Source organism: Drosophila rhopaloa, unplaced genomic scaffold (assembly GCF_018152115.1).
Source record: "Drosophila rhopaloa isolate 14029-0021.01 unplaced genomic scaffold, ASM1815211v1 contig_167, whole genome shotgun sequence".
Classification (NCBI taxonomy): domain Eukaryota; kingdom Metazoa; phylum Arthropoda; class Insecta; order Diptera; family Drosophilidae; genus Drosophila; species Drosophila rhopaloa.
This window is the reverse complement of record NW_025335047.1, coordinates 2,936,168-2,951,958: the sequence shown is the minus strand read 5'-3', so window position 1 is coordinate 2,951,958 and position 15,791 is coordinate 2,936,168. Positions and strand designations below refer to the sequence as shown.

The 15,791-nt window shown below is 46.1% G+C and overlaps 2 protein-coding genes across 5 annotated transcripts; one reads left to right on the top strand and one right to left on the bottom strand.

The window, feature by feature from the left end:
• Positions 1-104: 104 nt before the first annotated feature.
• Positions 105-14,117, bottom strand: LOC108046788. Of its 3 annotated transcripts, none has more exons than XM_017126672.2 (4): positions 13,976-14,117; positions 6,159-10,078; positions 4,351-4,489; positions 105-4,290 (listed from the first exon to the last, which is right to left on the bottom strand). In XM_017126672.2, the coding sequence occupies exons 2-4, from the start codon at positions 10,016-10,018 to the stop codon at positions 1,018-1,020; spliced, it is 7,272 nt and encodes a 2,423-aa protein (XP_016982161.1). In that variant the 5' UTR covers positions 10,019-10,078; positions 13,976-14,117; the 3' UTR covers positions 105-1,017. The 3 variants fall into 3 exon arrangements, with proteins under 3 accessions (XP_016982161.1, XP_016982162.1, XP_016982163.1); XM_017126673.2 differs by having other exon boundaries at positions 14,050-14,114; XM_017126674.2 differs by lacking the exon at positions 13,976-14,117 and adding an exon at positions 13,833-13,940.
• A 429-nt stretch (positions 14,118-14,546) lies between these two features.
• LOC108046795 (60S ribosomal protein L27) lies at positions 14,547-15,681 on the top strand. Of its 2 annotated transcripts, none has more exons than XM_017126685.1 (2): positions 14,547-14,602; positions 15,172-15,681. In XM_017126685.1, exon 2 carries the CDS (start codon positions 15,186-15,188, stop codon positions 15,591-15,593), a length of 408 nt encoding a protein of 135 aa, XP_016982174.1. In that variant the 5' UTR covers positions 14,547-14,602; positions 15,172-15,185; the 3' UTR covers positions 15,594-15,681. The 2 variants fall into 2 exon arrangements, with proteins under 2 accessions (XP_016982174.1, XP_016982173.1); XM_017126684.1 differs by lacking the exon at positions 14,547-14,602 and adding an exon at positions 14,652-14,676.
• The last annotated feature ends 110 nt before the right edge of the window (positions 15,682-15,791 follow it).

Genomic DNA, 15,791 nt, shown 5'->3' with positions numbered 1-15,791 from the left:
AACTAGATATAAACCTCAAAATGTTTTATAAAGTTTATGTGATTTTCCATCTTGCTTTGGTAAAAATATTCCATTATAAATAAGGGGTCAAATAAACTGCAGAATAAATTTCACATTTCTTTTATTTTTTAATTGCTGACAAAAAGCATATTTCGATTTATTAATATTAAAAATTTAAATCGCGTTGAATCGGTAAAAACTAACTCGCAAATGATTGGCTTAATACAAAAGCTGTGTTCTAAAACGTTTGCCCTTACGTATGCTAAATTATATAAAAGAATACTTAAAAAGCTGTGACTACAAAAAGTGGTTTTCTTCTCTCTTCGAAATATTTGGTTTTTGCATAAGGAAGCTAGGGGCGTATTAAACTTAGAAAATATAATCCCAACAGAATTTCACCTCGGGTCTGTTACGTAAAACAGATGTGCAATTAAACGACTTCAATTGATTTAAGTAGTTGCCCCGTTTTGTGGCAACGCTTTCTAACTAAGTGTGAAAGTAAAATGAAAATACATATTGGACTTGGTGAACCCTTTCTAATTAATGCGTCAAATCGAATATATATCAATTACATATATGCCGGTATACATTTTGTATATATAAGAGAGTTGTACACATGTTGAAAGGCCTGATCTAGTGTATATATGCAATAAATTTGGCTACACACGATCGGGAGCCGAAGGGCTCCTTCTCCGACTGTGACTTGGATAAGTTGAAGTTTCTAGGAGTTTGCGCTAACTCTATGCTAGACTGGTTGCTTACAAAGTTTAGGGACTACGTATACGTATAAAGTAAAAGGAGAGTAGTATATTGATTACATAGTGTATATTGCCTCCTAGCCTAAAAACTCTTTGATTTTACCTCTGACTCTAGCTCTGCTTGTGGAAGTGGACCTGTGCGTCTTCTGTTCCAAAAAAATGCGTGTCAAATACAGTCCTGTTCCTGTTCCAGTCTCCTCTTTTCGAAATCGCGTTGACTTGGCTAATTTGTGATTATGACTCCTGACTAAAACACCTTTTATTTCCGCGCTCCCACCACTGGCAACTTGGATTTGACTCCCACTGATCCTCCTCCTGCTGATGCCGCGGGATTGGGGGTATTATCAAAAGTCGAGCTGCGCAGGAGCGCCGGCTTGGCTGCATTTCCGTTGAGCGTATTGGAAGATTTGGTTGTCTGCGACTTAAGGTTGGATGACGATTGCTTGGTCTTCGCCTCGTCCACTCTCTTCCAGATGTTGGCAATGCGACTCTGGGCCTGGTTGATCTTAGCCGCCGCTGCGGCGGCTGCACTGCTTCCATTCAGGTTGGAATTGCTGCGGGATGGCGGCGTTGTGGCCGACACCCGTGTGGAAACCGAACGCGATGCAGCCGTGGATTTGGCTCCTGCCAAGCGCAGACTGGTATTGGCTCTTTGTGGCGTCACCCTACGCACTGGAGCCAGGGCAATCCTCTTTGGAGAGCCAGCCTTCGATGGTGAATCTCCGCCCGCCGTTGCTTTCTTTGTGGGCAGCTTCGAGGCGCGATGGCCGGGACTGGTTTGAGCCGGTTTGGCTTCCACCACGGGCACCTGCACATTGGAGTTCGTGGGCTCGTCCTTGACAAATGTTCCCTGCCGTTCCAAGCGAGCGGGTTCTGGTGGCTGAGTTGGCTTCTTTTTGGCTGGTAGCCTAGCTCCCGCTCCATTGGGCACCAAACTGCGTTTAGCAATCGTCGGCGATAGTGTTTTCTTTTTGGCCGTGGCGGCATTGTTGCCATTCCGTTGACTCTGCATGCTGTAAGGTGAGACATAGGCTGGTTTCTTGCGGCCCCGAACGAGTTTTACGGCCGTCGCGGGCTCCAAAGTTGTGGGCTTAGTCGCAGGAGATTTGAGCTCCACCATGGGCGGAGGAGGAGGAAGCTGCGCTGGCTCCTGGCCGTCGCAGGACTCCGTCTCCGAGTTCTGATCGCACTCCGGAGATTCCTCCAACTCTCCAGCAGGATCCGCCACTTCACAACTCTCCTGACCCTGCCCAATGTTAATGTCTGTAATGTAAGTAAACTGTTGCATCATTGCTCGAATAGAGGAGAGCTGTTCGCTGGGGCAATCATCGGGTTGGGGTTGAATCAAAGCCCGAGGGCACTCAATCAACTGGGTCTTGTATCGCTCGGCACTGCCCCTCCTCCGGCCGTTGGCGCGCGGCGAAGGCGTGGCTAATGGAACAGCCGTCTCCACAATCTCTATCTGCAGGGTTTCATTGACCTCTAGTGATTCCATCTCGCAACTGGTCGCTATGGTGTAGGTCTTGTAGCGATCCTTGCTCAGGCGTCTCTTCTGTTTCGGAGTGAGGGAGCGACGATTCGGGGAGGGAGTAGATCCTTGCTTGGGCGTGGACTCCGCAGAGCTGTAGTCATTCATCGTGGCATCTTCGTCTTCGTCGAAGCAACTCTGGAGGACGGTCAGGGTCTGATCATCGCAAGCGGCCGTCTCGTAGTTGGACACCGAAATAGTGGTGGCCATGCTGCAGTCCTGCTCGCCATCGGCCACCTCCGATTGGATGCTGTCCACACTAATCATGGAGTCCAGCAGCTCGTCCATCAGCGAGGGCGGCTTAATGTTGTCCAGCAGGTTGCAGCTGGAGTTGACGCTCTCCGCACTGCCAGCCAAGTGACCCAGTGCTCGTCGAGCCACCAAATTGGCTGGGAACATTTTCCGCGCAAATCTGGGACTTTTGCTGGGCAACTGCTGGCGCAGCGAACTCGGCTGGGAGTGCTCCTGATAGCAGCTGTTGAGCGATTCCATTCCCGACGGCGGACGCACATTGTCCAGGTCCAAACTGTTCATACTGAAGGTCATCTCCGTGTTGTCCTCATCGCTGGCAGCGGGCTGGAGGAGATTTTCCGCCAAAGCCCGCGCCTCGAACGCAATCATTGTGGAGTTGGTCATCATGGAGGCACTGGTTCCATTGAACAGCAGCCTTTGGGGCTCCAGTCTAACGCCAGCGTTCTGCACCTGTCCACCCAGCTGGAAGTTCAGTCCTCCAGATGAAGATCCCGAGTAGCTCTCGGCATGTCCATTGACCAAAGTTTCGGTTTCGCCTTCTAGCGATGCCGGCTGCTGTTCATTTGTGGGCGTAATCTCTTTCAGCTCATGCAGGGACCTCGCCTCTGTGACATCCTCATCCAAACTCAAGGAGGCCAAAACCGGAGCCGTTTGACTGACACTGGGGAAGCTCACGTCATTAGGACAGGTGTGCTCGTTCCAGGTGTTGTTGCTACTGGTCGTGTTCTTGTGGCTGTTGCTGCTGCTATGATTGTTGCTGCTACTGCGCAACTGCTCCGCCGAGGTGACGAACTCCATGGTCAGTCTCTCCACTGACTTGAGCATTAGGTCTGGATCCTTGTGCTTCTCGCTTGCACCAGAGATGCAAGTTTCGTCGGGCGCAGTGTCCAACCTGACCATGGTCTCCATTATGAAGGACTGGTTTGACTCATCACTAGAGCGATCTTCCGAGTCCATGTCCTTAGACCCAATAGCGGTCTCGAGACCGTTCTGATTCGCGTTCCCGCTCCCTCGATCTGGAGCTGCTAGACTTCTTGCTGTGTCGGTGACGGTGGCGATGGCGCCGATAGGATTCAGGAGGATGAGGGTGCTCGGGTGCGGGGACGACTGCTGGTGCGGATTGCTGGTGGCGTGCGCTTTCTGCTCTACGTCTGGAGCTGCTGTGCTGTGGGCACTTGCTGATGTAGTAGCTGCCATTGGGTGACACGGTTCCAATGCAGCCGCAGACGTAGCCAGGACGTTTTTTGGCACGGTGTTGATCTTCTTGGAGATGCCCGTATTGATGCACTCCTGCAGCAACTTCTCGTCCTTGCGCTCTCGCTCCCGCTCCCTGTGATGATGGTGGTGATGGTGATGACGCTGCCGCTTGGGCTGTCCACCAGATGGCAGCTGCACCGGCAACGAATCGAACTGCTTCAGATTGGGATTTGACTGGGTGGAGGATGCTCCAACAATCGGTTGCTCCTGCAGCTGCTGGGCTCTAGCTCCGGGTTCCGCGGACTTGTACATTCCCTTCAGAATGCACAGTTCGAAGAGCGACTTGGACTGGTTGTCGTTGGAGTCGCTGGAGTCCACGGAGCTGTACGACTCCTGCTGCTGGTTCTTGCGGACTGTCATCGCTGAATTCAGAGAACTGGCCGAGGTGGCCGCATTGATGGCTATCGGCTGCGAGGAGCTCAGCGAGCTGGAGCGCTTGCCGTTCGAGCTGAAGCCAAGATTCGATTTCGGTCTATTGCAGCCAGCGGCAATAGCCTAGAATATAAAATAAATCTTTTGAAATTCGTTGAATTTTGGGTTAATGTTACTGATTACCTGACTCAGTAAATTGGTATCATCCTCCGAGTCAATGGATAGAGAACTCAGCGAATCATCTTGCCAATGCGGCGGTCTTCGGACTTGGTCTTGTCCAGCGGGCTTTGGGTCAATTCTGCGTTTTGGATCCAAACTGGTTCTAAGGGTAAATATAATAAATAAATATAGTTTATCTCTAATTTGAATGCACTTTTCTAACTTAGACCACCATTTCACGTTAAAGCAAAACATTATATAGTCAGACTTATTATCGTAACTTCCTGATATAGCCCACTTGATGTTAATATAAAATCTGACATTTTAAAAAGGCTATTAAAATAAAATCACTAATTTAATAAAAGCCTACTATTTCTTTATATACGCTTGCAGAGGTTGTTAATTATAATTTTGAGTCGATTTTTTGTCATTTTTAGCATGTAACCCACCAAAGTGTCCAAAAACCTGTACGTCTCAGGCCATAACTTTTCTTACAGACATCCGATTTCAAAGTGGCATACTTCTAAATGATTGTGGTTTAATCCTCTAAAAAGCTGTATTCTCAGCTTGGTTTGTATTTTGGGGTTGATTTTTCGTCATTTTTATAGTGTTACCCCTTTCCAAATTTTCAAAAAATGGCTTTGCAGAAAAATGACCTAAAACCTGCAGTTCTCAGTCCATAACTTACAGACATCCGATTTCAAGGATGCATACTTCTAAATGATTGTGGTTTAATCATCTAAAAAACTGTGTTCTCAGCTTGGTTTGTATTTTGGGGCCGATTTTTCATCATTTTGACAGTGTTACCCCTTTCCAAATTTTCGAAAAATGGCCTTGCAGAAAAATGACCTAAAACCTGCACTTCTCAGCCCATAACTTTTCTTACAGACATCCGATTTCAAAATGGCATACATCTAAATGATTGTGGTTCAATTCTCTAAAAAACTGTGTTATCAGTTTGGTTTGTATTTTGGGGTCGATTTTTCGTCATTTTGACAAATCCCTATCCAAATTTTCGAAAAATGGCCTTGCAGAAAAATGACCTAAAACCTGCACTTCTCAGCCCATAACTTTTCTTACAGACATCCGATTTCAAAATGGCATACATCTAAATGATTGTGGTTCAATTCTCTAAAAAACTGTGTTATCAGTTTGGTTTGTATTTTTGGGTTGATTTTTCGTCATTTTTATAGTGTTCCCCTTTCCAAATTTTCGAAAAATGGCTTTGCTGAAACATGACCTAAATCCTGTATTTCTCAGCCCATAACTTTTGTTACAGACATCCGATTTCAAAGTGGCATACATCTAAATGATTGTGGTTTAATCCTCTAAAAAATTGTGTTCTCAGCTTGGTTTGTATTTTTGGTTCGATTTTTCGTCATTTTGACAGTGTTACCCGTTTCCAAATTTTCGAAAAATGGCTTTGCAGAAAAGTGTCCTAAAACCTGCACTTCTCAGCCCATAACTTTTCTTACAGACATCCGATTTCAAAGTGTCATACCTCTAAATGATTGTGGTGTAATCCTCTAAAAAACTGTGTTCTCAGCTTGGTTTGTATTTTGGAGTCGATTTTTCGTCATTTTGACAGTGTTACCCCTTTCCAAATTTTCGAAAATGGCTTTGCAGAAAAATGACCTAAAATCCGAACTTCTGAGCCCATAACTTTTCTTACAGATATTCGATTTTGGCATACTTCTGAATGATTGTGTTCAGACCAATACTTCGAGATCAGAAACAAATAAATATTATATAATTTGGTTGTTGAAAATAATGCAATTAATAATCCATTGACTTAGTGCAAAAGTTAAACAAAGTATGGGATCACTACTCACGACACGGTCTCCTTGAGCTGCACGGCTGGTCCAACGAGACTGGAACCCACGGTGAGATTTGAAAGGCCGGAGACCACAGAGAAGTTGCAGGGGCTGTCCTCCACCAAGAACTTGTTCATCTCATCGGCGGAGGGCAGGTAGCCGGGCAAAAGGTTACCACCTCTTCTAAGCATGGCAATGGGATCTGAAGCTGCTTCGGACAGGGGCTTCTGCATGCCATCCCGGATACACTGCTGCAGCAGGACACCAGCTGCTCCGCCGCAGTCCGAGGCGTTTGAGGATACATCGTCAGATAGGTGGTGCGCGTAGATCTGTGCCTGGCCAGCCAGTGCGTCCTTGGGGTCAATGGAGCTCATAGAGATGGCTGAAAGATTGGTGTTACTGGCCACCTTCGATAGCAAAGCCGGCGTATCCTCGGTGCAATAGCTACGAATGGTCTCCTCAGCCACGTCCACTTCTGTGTTAACAACTGCCGACTTCGCCACCTCAGTTGGCTTGCGTTGCATGCCCATGTTGATGCAGTTGGCCAAGAGCAGCTCATCTTCGTTGTCTTCCTCTGCCACACTAGCTGGCGCTTTTTCGTCATCCACTATGCTCAGGTTGCTCAAACTGGTGGCCGTGGAGAACTGAGCAGGTGTATGCTCTACGTTGAAGCTGCTTAAATCATCCTCGAAGACGCTACGCAATGGTTGCAGGCTGGCCGGGATTGCAGCTGGTGGCGAATCCACATTGGGTCCCGACCCAGCCACACTGTTTCGCCTCGGCGATTGTGGCATGCTTTGCGTGGGGGAATCCGGAATCTCGGATGGGGAAATCACCCCGCTGGCCAGGCGACTAAAGTCACTAACCACCGAGCTCTTGTCATCGCAGTTGGCCACATCAACATCCGGATCGTGGACTAGGGAATCCATGGAACTGCGACGGGAAAACATTAGAGGGGTTTCCAACGCCGAATTAGCCTGGGTGGGGGGTTTGACCAGGACCTGCTCTGTTGGTTGGGCTTCCTGATCCTCCTGCTTTTCTGATTTGGGTTTGATTTCAGCTTCGTTTCCCACAGTTGCCTGGTTAGCTTTACCGGACTCATCCAAGCTACTAAGGGAATCGTATCGACTAAAGTAACCGGGTGTTCCCTCCTCGCAGTAATTAATGGGTTTCTCTGGAGTATACGAACCAGATCCGCACTGCGATAGCTTGGGCAGCTTCTTGGGAGCCCCTTCCTTGGAAGCCACCTCCCTAGCTTCCGGTTTCACATCTGCTTCAGTTTTAGCAGTGACTCGTAGGTCCGTTACGGAAGCTGCATTGGATATAACATAGGGGGTATCCTCGGTTTGATAGCATTTGACACTGTCGTCTAGAATCAGCAGGATCTCTTGGCCTTCTGATTTTACTGGAACTGTTTCAGCAGGAGGGGTAATGGTACTTTTCTGCGCCCCTGCTGATCCTGATATGTCCAGGTCGGATTCAATTTGGTTCTCCGCATAGCGAAGGCTGAAGTCTGTGGGCTGATCGAGGTCCGTTTCCTGATATGTCGAGGTTTTGGTGGCACTCTCGCTGTACTTGACCGAGTAGTCAATGGGCTGTTCCTCGGTTGCCTCTACATCCTGTTCCATTTCCAGATCGAAGTCCGTGATCTTGGGCTTCACTTTGCGATGGGCATCCGAGGCTGATGCGGAACGGATTAGGTGATCGTAAGCGCAGTCCGACTTGGCCGAGTAAACAGAATCCCTGCTCTCGCTCTTCGTTAGCATTGCCGAGCGTGTTAGGCGTGGCGCAGCCGGATGACGTCTGGATGAACTGGAAGCCCTTTCCTTGGCCAGCTTGCCACCCGTGTCGAGATTGTCACACGTCTCCGCTGTGTGCCGCTCACCCAGTTCCTGCTGCAGTGCCTTGGCCTTTCGCGCCTCCAAAGTGGGCAATGCCTTCAGGCCCATGGAACGGGCAATGGGGTCTAGCTGGTGATGATTTTGGACAGCAGGTCGAAAGTTCAATAGGTTCTTCAAGGCCGAGGAGCTGCCCTCTGAGATCATGGCGTGCTTGGAGTGGATCAACGAACGCAACATGGGCACCGCTCCATTGTCCCACAGAAACTTTTGATCCTCGGGCGAACGAGCTGACAGATTCCACAGAGTTCCACAGGAGTTGCTAACCACCGTCAGGCTCTCGGACTTCAGTTGCTGCAGCAGAATGGCCAGACAGTTGTGCTGGCGTAGGATTTGTCGATACGGCTCACACACCGCAATGTGGCTGGACACATTCCGCAGGATGCCACCCGCATTCTCGATGATCTTTAGCGTTTTACTGGGACCCTCGTAACTCAGCATTCCAACCAGGAAGGCCAAAGCTCCATCCACCGCGCAGAATTCCGCCTTGTTGGTGCTGCAGTGCGCCGAGAGGTTCCACAGGGCCGAAAGGATGGCCTTCAGGGTGTTCTCACTCCTGTTTCGCATGGCTGCCAAGGCCAGCGCCGTCACCGTTCCAATCTCATTCAGCACCGCCTTCATGTTGCTGTCCGCCCGCCAAGAGAGATTGCGCAGCACGCTGGCCGTCACCTGTAGCAGATCGTCTGGAGCTGAGTCCAGTTGGGCCACCAGGGCCTCCATAAACTGCTTCTGTCCGCACAGCAGCGCCTTGTTGTTCTCATCCCCAAAGGTCAAATTAGTCAGAGCCATCAAGGCATATCTCCGGAGTGAGTTGCAGCACTGATCCTCCGGCTTTGGTCCGTGGACAGCGTGATCCAGATGCACCAGGTTGGGGATCGCATGCAGCGCGCCCAGCTCGCACATGGCATGCCGGTGCTCCTCGTCGAAGCTAACCTTCATCAGCGATGAGATCGCGGCCAGCGGATGGCGATCGGAGTCGTCGGCAATGGCCTCTCCGCCGCTCTGGAGCAGCGTCTTTAGGAAGGAGCAGTAGTCCACGATCTGGTCAAGCAGACGCAACACCTTGGCTTCCCGCCTTCCGGCTTTCTCGTCCGGGTGACTGTGCACCACATTGTGCAGTGCCTGTCCGGCACACTTCCTCACCTCCTGGTCGTTGTCCGGGGCGTGCATCATCTGCACAAGGAGGGGCATGCAGCCTGATCGTCTTAGGGTGGCGCAGCTTTGAGCATTTCCCGATAGCTCCAAGAACTTCTTGGCCATCTCTAGCGGATCGTTGGAGCCCAGCATGGAGAGCAGTGAATACACACACTCCACCTTGGAACCCAATGTGGCGTCCACTGCCGAAGAGCTGTACCGCTCATCAAAGCTTGTGGTCCAGGCTGCACCTTTGGGCAACCTCGGAGCAGGAGCAGGCGAATCCCCATCCAGGAACCGGGAGAGCGTGTAAGATGGTTCCTTGCTGCGAGAGGGGCGACCTGCGCTGGCTGGAGATCCGCCTCCGTTCCTGGTGGGCAATTCCTCTAGCTGCTGCTGCTGAGCCGACTGCCGCTCAAAGTTTCTATCCAGGCTGCGGTGCTCCCTCATTTCGCGGAGCTCCTGGGCCAGCATATAGTCCGGCGGAATGGGGTTCTCGTCCAGGAAATGCTTGGTCGTCGGCTTCTTGCCCACGGCCCCAGATACTAATCCTGCTCCACTCTGGGTGAAGTGCAGGGTGTTGTCGTCCTGGGTGAACTCCTTCTTCGTGTAGCCACTGGCGGCCAGCTCATAGTCGCTGACTTCGCCATCGCGCTCGTACTTCTTGTCCATCTTCAGTTGCTCTCCGGAGCTGGCCCCGAAGCCATCCTCGTAGTCCGGCGGAGGCACTGCATCGTAGTCCAGGAAGTGCGGCTTGCGCTCCGGCACCGAGTCCACGTCCACATCGTCTAGACTGAGCCCGGCGATGCCCTCCTCCAGATCGGGCGTCAGCGTTGGCTCCAACATGGCCTGGCGGGGATTGGGGATTTCAGATGTCCAGAGTGTCAACAGTCAATGATCCATGGCCTGCGAGGAGGGGAGACAGGGAAAACTAAGTAAGAGGCGCAATTGAGACTATATAGTTGCTATAAATTTAGTGCCGGACCAGGGCGTGGGCTAATTATAGACGCGACGCCTCTCTAGCCGCCAATGCCTGTAGTAATCCGCTGAGCTAAACTGAAATAGAGACGAATTGCCTGGCTGCATGGATACATTTATCAAATATCAGGTGTGGGCAGCGCTCAAAAATGCAACCGGATAAGGCGGAGATAAGTTTGAGGTGCTTACAAAAGAATTACAATAAGATAAATATATTTAGCTTCGAAAGTAAAAAGTTGGTAAGCCACTTTCAATTTCATTACTTTTTTAATTGCTTTAAACAATTGGTTCGCTTTTCTCAATTGATAAACAATTATTTTTTTTTCGGAAAGTCTTTTATGATATATCAACATTTTGTTTTTGTCGGTTTTTAAAGACATCAGGATATTTGGGTTCAAATTAGTAAAACCAAGGGCCTACTGTGACAGTTGTCTATTGTAGCGCCTAAACTTTACTCATCACGACCATATGACTTGTTTTATGATCGATGGTAACTATGTCAGCCTAATGATACGATGATCCTACCACGATAAATGTTATCTGGAGAAGGTGAAGTCATTTTACAAAATTTAAAAGAATGGTCTCAGGTTCCTTATATTACTCCTCCATAAAAAATGAAACCGAGAGTATTGATTATAATTATCGATCGATTGATTTTAATGATAATCACACTTAATTACTTTTAATTGTTCATTAAGGCACTTGTTAACCCCTACTTTCTGAGCAGATGCACAATGTTCTAGTCTTTTTGAAGAATTCGTCTATTGTGGCAGTTTCTTTTGATTGTCTGCTCTATCGCACTGTAACTTAATCATCGGCCAACTTTCTGGTAGTGCCACAAACAATAGCAAATAATCAGCTTAATCATTATCATGATTAGCTGGCGCTGCATCTTTTAGAAAGTTAGCGGCACACGGCGTCGTCTTTGCGGAATTTCCAGTGCATGAAAAAGATACAGATGCGTTTTCAGCAGATATAGTACTGCTGTTATTGTTGTTGCTACACACACAATACGAGTACAAGACATATTTCTCATTTGAGCTACCGTTGAATTATGTGCAAATGCAATTTGGTGCTGCACTTCTTTTTTTTAGTTGTTATCGTAGCGTAAAATTGAGCATGGACAAACGAACATAAATATGTATGCACACCGGGGGAAATAAGGGCGGAAAGCGGCCATAAACTCTAGACTTTATGATATTTAATTAGATTTTTCAACCTTTAAACAGTTCGGCTCTTAATAGAAATATCATTAAAATAATTGTATCGTACTATTAATATTGAACATTTTAATGTCCTGCACACACATTAACGAAACTGTGAGCCAGTTAAATCAATTAAATTTGTAAAGTACATAAACTTAAGCACTGAGCAAACGACTGCTATAAAATTTTAATGGAAATAAGAAACTTCTTAAATTAAAACAACGATGTAAAAGTGTTATTTTTTCTCTGTGTAAACAATACAAGACAGAGATCTGAAGTGGATTTGGATTGGGAATGACCCGGGTCGTGTACCAGTTCTCGCTCCCCACAAGTCAACTTGTTCAAGCTCCAATTGGCAAATTAATCAAATTTTAATTGCGACCAACATAAAGAGAGAAACAGCGAGCAAAAAAAAGTGGTAACCGCAATTTGAGTGGCTGCGAAATGCAAATCGCTTGTGTAACAGCGGAAATGCATGCATCCAATCCATTCGAAATTCGAATGGAATGCCGGACTGGCCAACAGTGTCCAATCATTCATCAACGTCGATTGATTGTTTGTTGAGGCCTTAACCCAAAATATATATGACTGTCCCTATCAGTCCCTTGATAAGGCGTTGCGCTGATTAACATTTAGCAAGAGTTTTACATGTGCCTCCGATATCTGTTCCCTCAAGACGAAAGAATTTAAAAAAGACGAGCAATGCGATGAATCAACGATCAGCGAATTAGACAAATCAGCCAGCATATATGTAGATCCTATATATACAAGTACCACAAAGAATGCGAAAATATGCGTCACTTGTCTAGCCAAGAGCTTCAAAGTCCCCCCAAGAGACGACTCCTCGTGTCATTAACCGGCCACCAGAACACATAAGGGATTCAGCGCACAATGGACACAATTCAAAACTAAACGGTTTGAGTCAACAGTATTTGCAAATTAAATTGAATTGCTTAATAGCAGGCGATATTTAAAAGTATCCCACGCTTTGACAAAACATTTAAAATTGCCGAGAATAACTGTTATGAGTGGGCCATCAGTTTTTGAAAAGGGAATCTGCAAATTGTAACAAACAATTAAATATTTAAGTGCTTACTATTGTTTTTAAAATTATAGAGATAGCGATTAATATGAAGTGTATTAAAACTGGCAATTTGAATAATTGAAGCAAGATGTGAGCAATTCCATTTATAGTAATCTTCATAAAAATGAAGCAAAAACATATTTGTATTTTGATGATTTAATTTATCGTATTTGGGAAAACACTTTCCCTTTTTTGGGTTAATCATATATAAAGACAAAATCAGAGCTGAGATTTTTTAAAATGTTTTTTTTATGAACAAGTATAAATTCATCATTTAAACTGCAATAGTTTCTATGTTTTCTTAGGTGTTACATTTTTTTGGAAAGTAAACGGTATAGAGGAATTGTAGTGAAAGCCACCTATTGTCCAAATTCGAAACTATCGATCCAAGACGTTGACTATTGACCTGTAAGCTAAATAAAAAATGTACTTAGAAGTACTTGAAAGGTTTTCGGGGTTGTTTTCATTCTACCCTCCCCTATAAGAACAAATCATAAAATTGTACGGGACATCTAAAATAAATTACTTTAGCAACGCAGAAATATCCAATGACCCTGCACTTGAAACCCCCTCAAGTAGTTCAGCGATTTTGCCCCCCAATCCTCGAATTCCACCCACTGTGGTGCTTTTTGGCTTGGCACACATTTTGCATACTGAATAACCGCGCGGCAGAATTATCAAAGAAGGGAGAATTGAAGATTTTGGGAAAGAGGGGGAGGAAAAGCCGATGATGATGATGGAACCAAAAGCCATTAAACAGACACACAGGGGAAAATGCGCAAAAATATATAAATAACAACACTACACATAGCTCAACTACTGATATTCATACATACGATTTTTGTATGTGCATTTATGAGTTGGTTTAATGAACGCCACTTCGTTTTGAGTTGTTTTATTTCGTTGTTTTGTTGCTTTTATGTCTTTGCCGCCGCGAGATGATGATTATGTAAATTGTAGAAAAGTAAAAGGGAAACTAAATACGAGCGCATGCAGTGAGGAACTGTGTTGTGAGTTTTTGTAATGTTCATAGGCATGTAAAACAATCGAGCGTGCAGATATTATTGTATTTTCCTTAATGGCCCAGCCAGCCGAAATGCGGTGATTAATTATGCTGCGGTGAAATGGAAGTGGTCGAAAATAGTTATCAATTAGGCGTGCCACAATCACTTGCAGCAGTTTGAAAATAACGAAAAGGAAAACGCACTATGTGGGCTCGATAAAGGAGCACTAACACCCACGCACTCCGCACACCCACACTCAGGCGCAGCCGCCTTCTGATTGGGCCTTTTATTGATTTTTCCTGTAAAAGGAATCTGCAGGAAAACGGAAATTCGCAGTGGAACTATAGGCACACCATTTTACCATTCAAATCTTTAATGCACACACATACACTTCGCTTCTAGATAAGGTAAACGTATATATTAAGTAAACATTCTCCGTTTAATTGTCACGCCAAAAAAGAACAATTCCAATTGGAAGAGGCAGCGACTATACACTCCCACGCACACAGGCAGATTCTCCGATTTGGCGCACCTTGACTAAAACAGTTTCTCGGCAGCTTCTTCGCCCACCAGCTGACACATTTCACGCTTTATCACTTTGTTTACCCACAGATACTGCGACTATTTGATTTCTGAGTTCATTTCGCGACAAAACAAATACAATACGCGCTAGAGGTGGAGGAACATCGATGTCATTGATTTTTTCAAAATATCGCTGATATCGATGTTTGGGCGGGTACAACCGATGTTTTCCCATCTCTAAAGGTTATTGTAAATCTCACTCCACTTCTTGCGCACTGTTAACGATTTTACTCCAACATTTGCGCGCAATCTGTTAGTACCCGCTCACTGTAAAATATTCCGCTCGAGTTTTTGGGCACTGATAACGATTTCACTCCAGTTTTTCTAGTTACCACTCCATTTTTTTGATATTAACATACAGCACTATTTTTAAAAATATATAAAAATATCGATTGCTACCAATGTTTGAAATACAGTGATAGCAGAGTTACCCACCACTCATAGTAGAGTTAACCTCCACACCAGCGTTGTAGTTTTAAACATCGATTGTATCGAATATACACTGATTTTAGTTTTTGACAGCTCCACCTGCCACAGCCACACTAATTTCCCCTTCTTTTCTTTTCGCCCGTTTCCGGTGAGTGGTGTGCTTCGCGTATAATTTTAGTCCAATTTTAACCAAAATATCTTTTTCTGCTTACCGGCAGACTTGTGAGTAGTGTGCTTTGTGGATTTAATGCCTATTCAAAGGGGACTATGATTTGCAACACAAAAAAGAATGCCTATTGACTCCATAAAGTAGAACCAAAGTCGCTACTGTCCGTCTGTTTCTTCAAATACTTCAAAAACTATGTGGATGTAACCTTCCGCATGGTCTTCTAGCATTAAGAGCACTGCTCTGGCCAGTTCCTGTATCTTCTACAGATAAAAACATACATGATTGGACATCACGGTTAAGTCGGTAAACTGCAACTCAAATGAAGAAAAACGTGTCAGTTTGGAATTGAGTTTGTTGTTACCCGTGATGTTTCAAAAGTCACTTCCAACCAATCCTTAAATAAGAGCTTAACAAGTTTTAGAATTAACATAAACGCATTGAATCATTTTGGCGCCAAAAATGATTTAAAAATGTTATCAACCTACTAACTTTGTGTTATTTCTCTTTTAATTTTATGCACCCATCAAAAATCAACAATGGATTTACAGAGCAAGCCGCCAAGATGAGGAAAATCATGAAGCAGGGCAAGATCGTAATCGTCCTTAGCGGACGTTACGCCGGTCGCAAGGCCATCATCGTCAAGACCTCCGACGATGGAACCCCGGAGAAGCCCTTCGGACACGCCCTCGTCGCCGGCATCGATCGCTACCCGCGCAAGGTGACCAAGAAGATGGGCAAGAACAAGCTGAAGAAGAAGTCCAAGGTCAAGCCTTTCCTGAAGAGCTTGAACTACAACCACCTGATGCCCACCCGCTACACGGCGCACGACATCAGCTTCGAGAAGCTGTCGCCCAAGGACCTGAAGGATCCCGTCAAGCGCAAGACGCACCGCTTCCAGACCCGCGTCAAGTTCGAGTCCGTCTACAAGGAGGGCAAGAACAAGTGGTTCTTCCAGAAGCTGCGTTTCTAAGCTACCCATTCGCTACTTGTGGTTACTGGATTGTCGCTCTTTTTAAGGTTTAATAAACAAAGAAGTAATTCTGATAAAACTGACCGAAGTGGAAACTGTGCCTTCTTTTTGAGTGTTCAAGTGGGGCATTTGCCCATGGAATTATGTGAACAAGGTGGCAAAGATCTTGAATACATGCTTGCAAAACAAGTAAAGTCG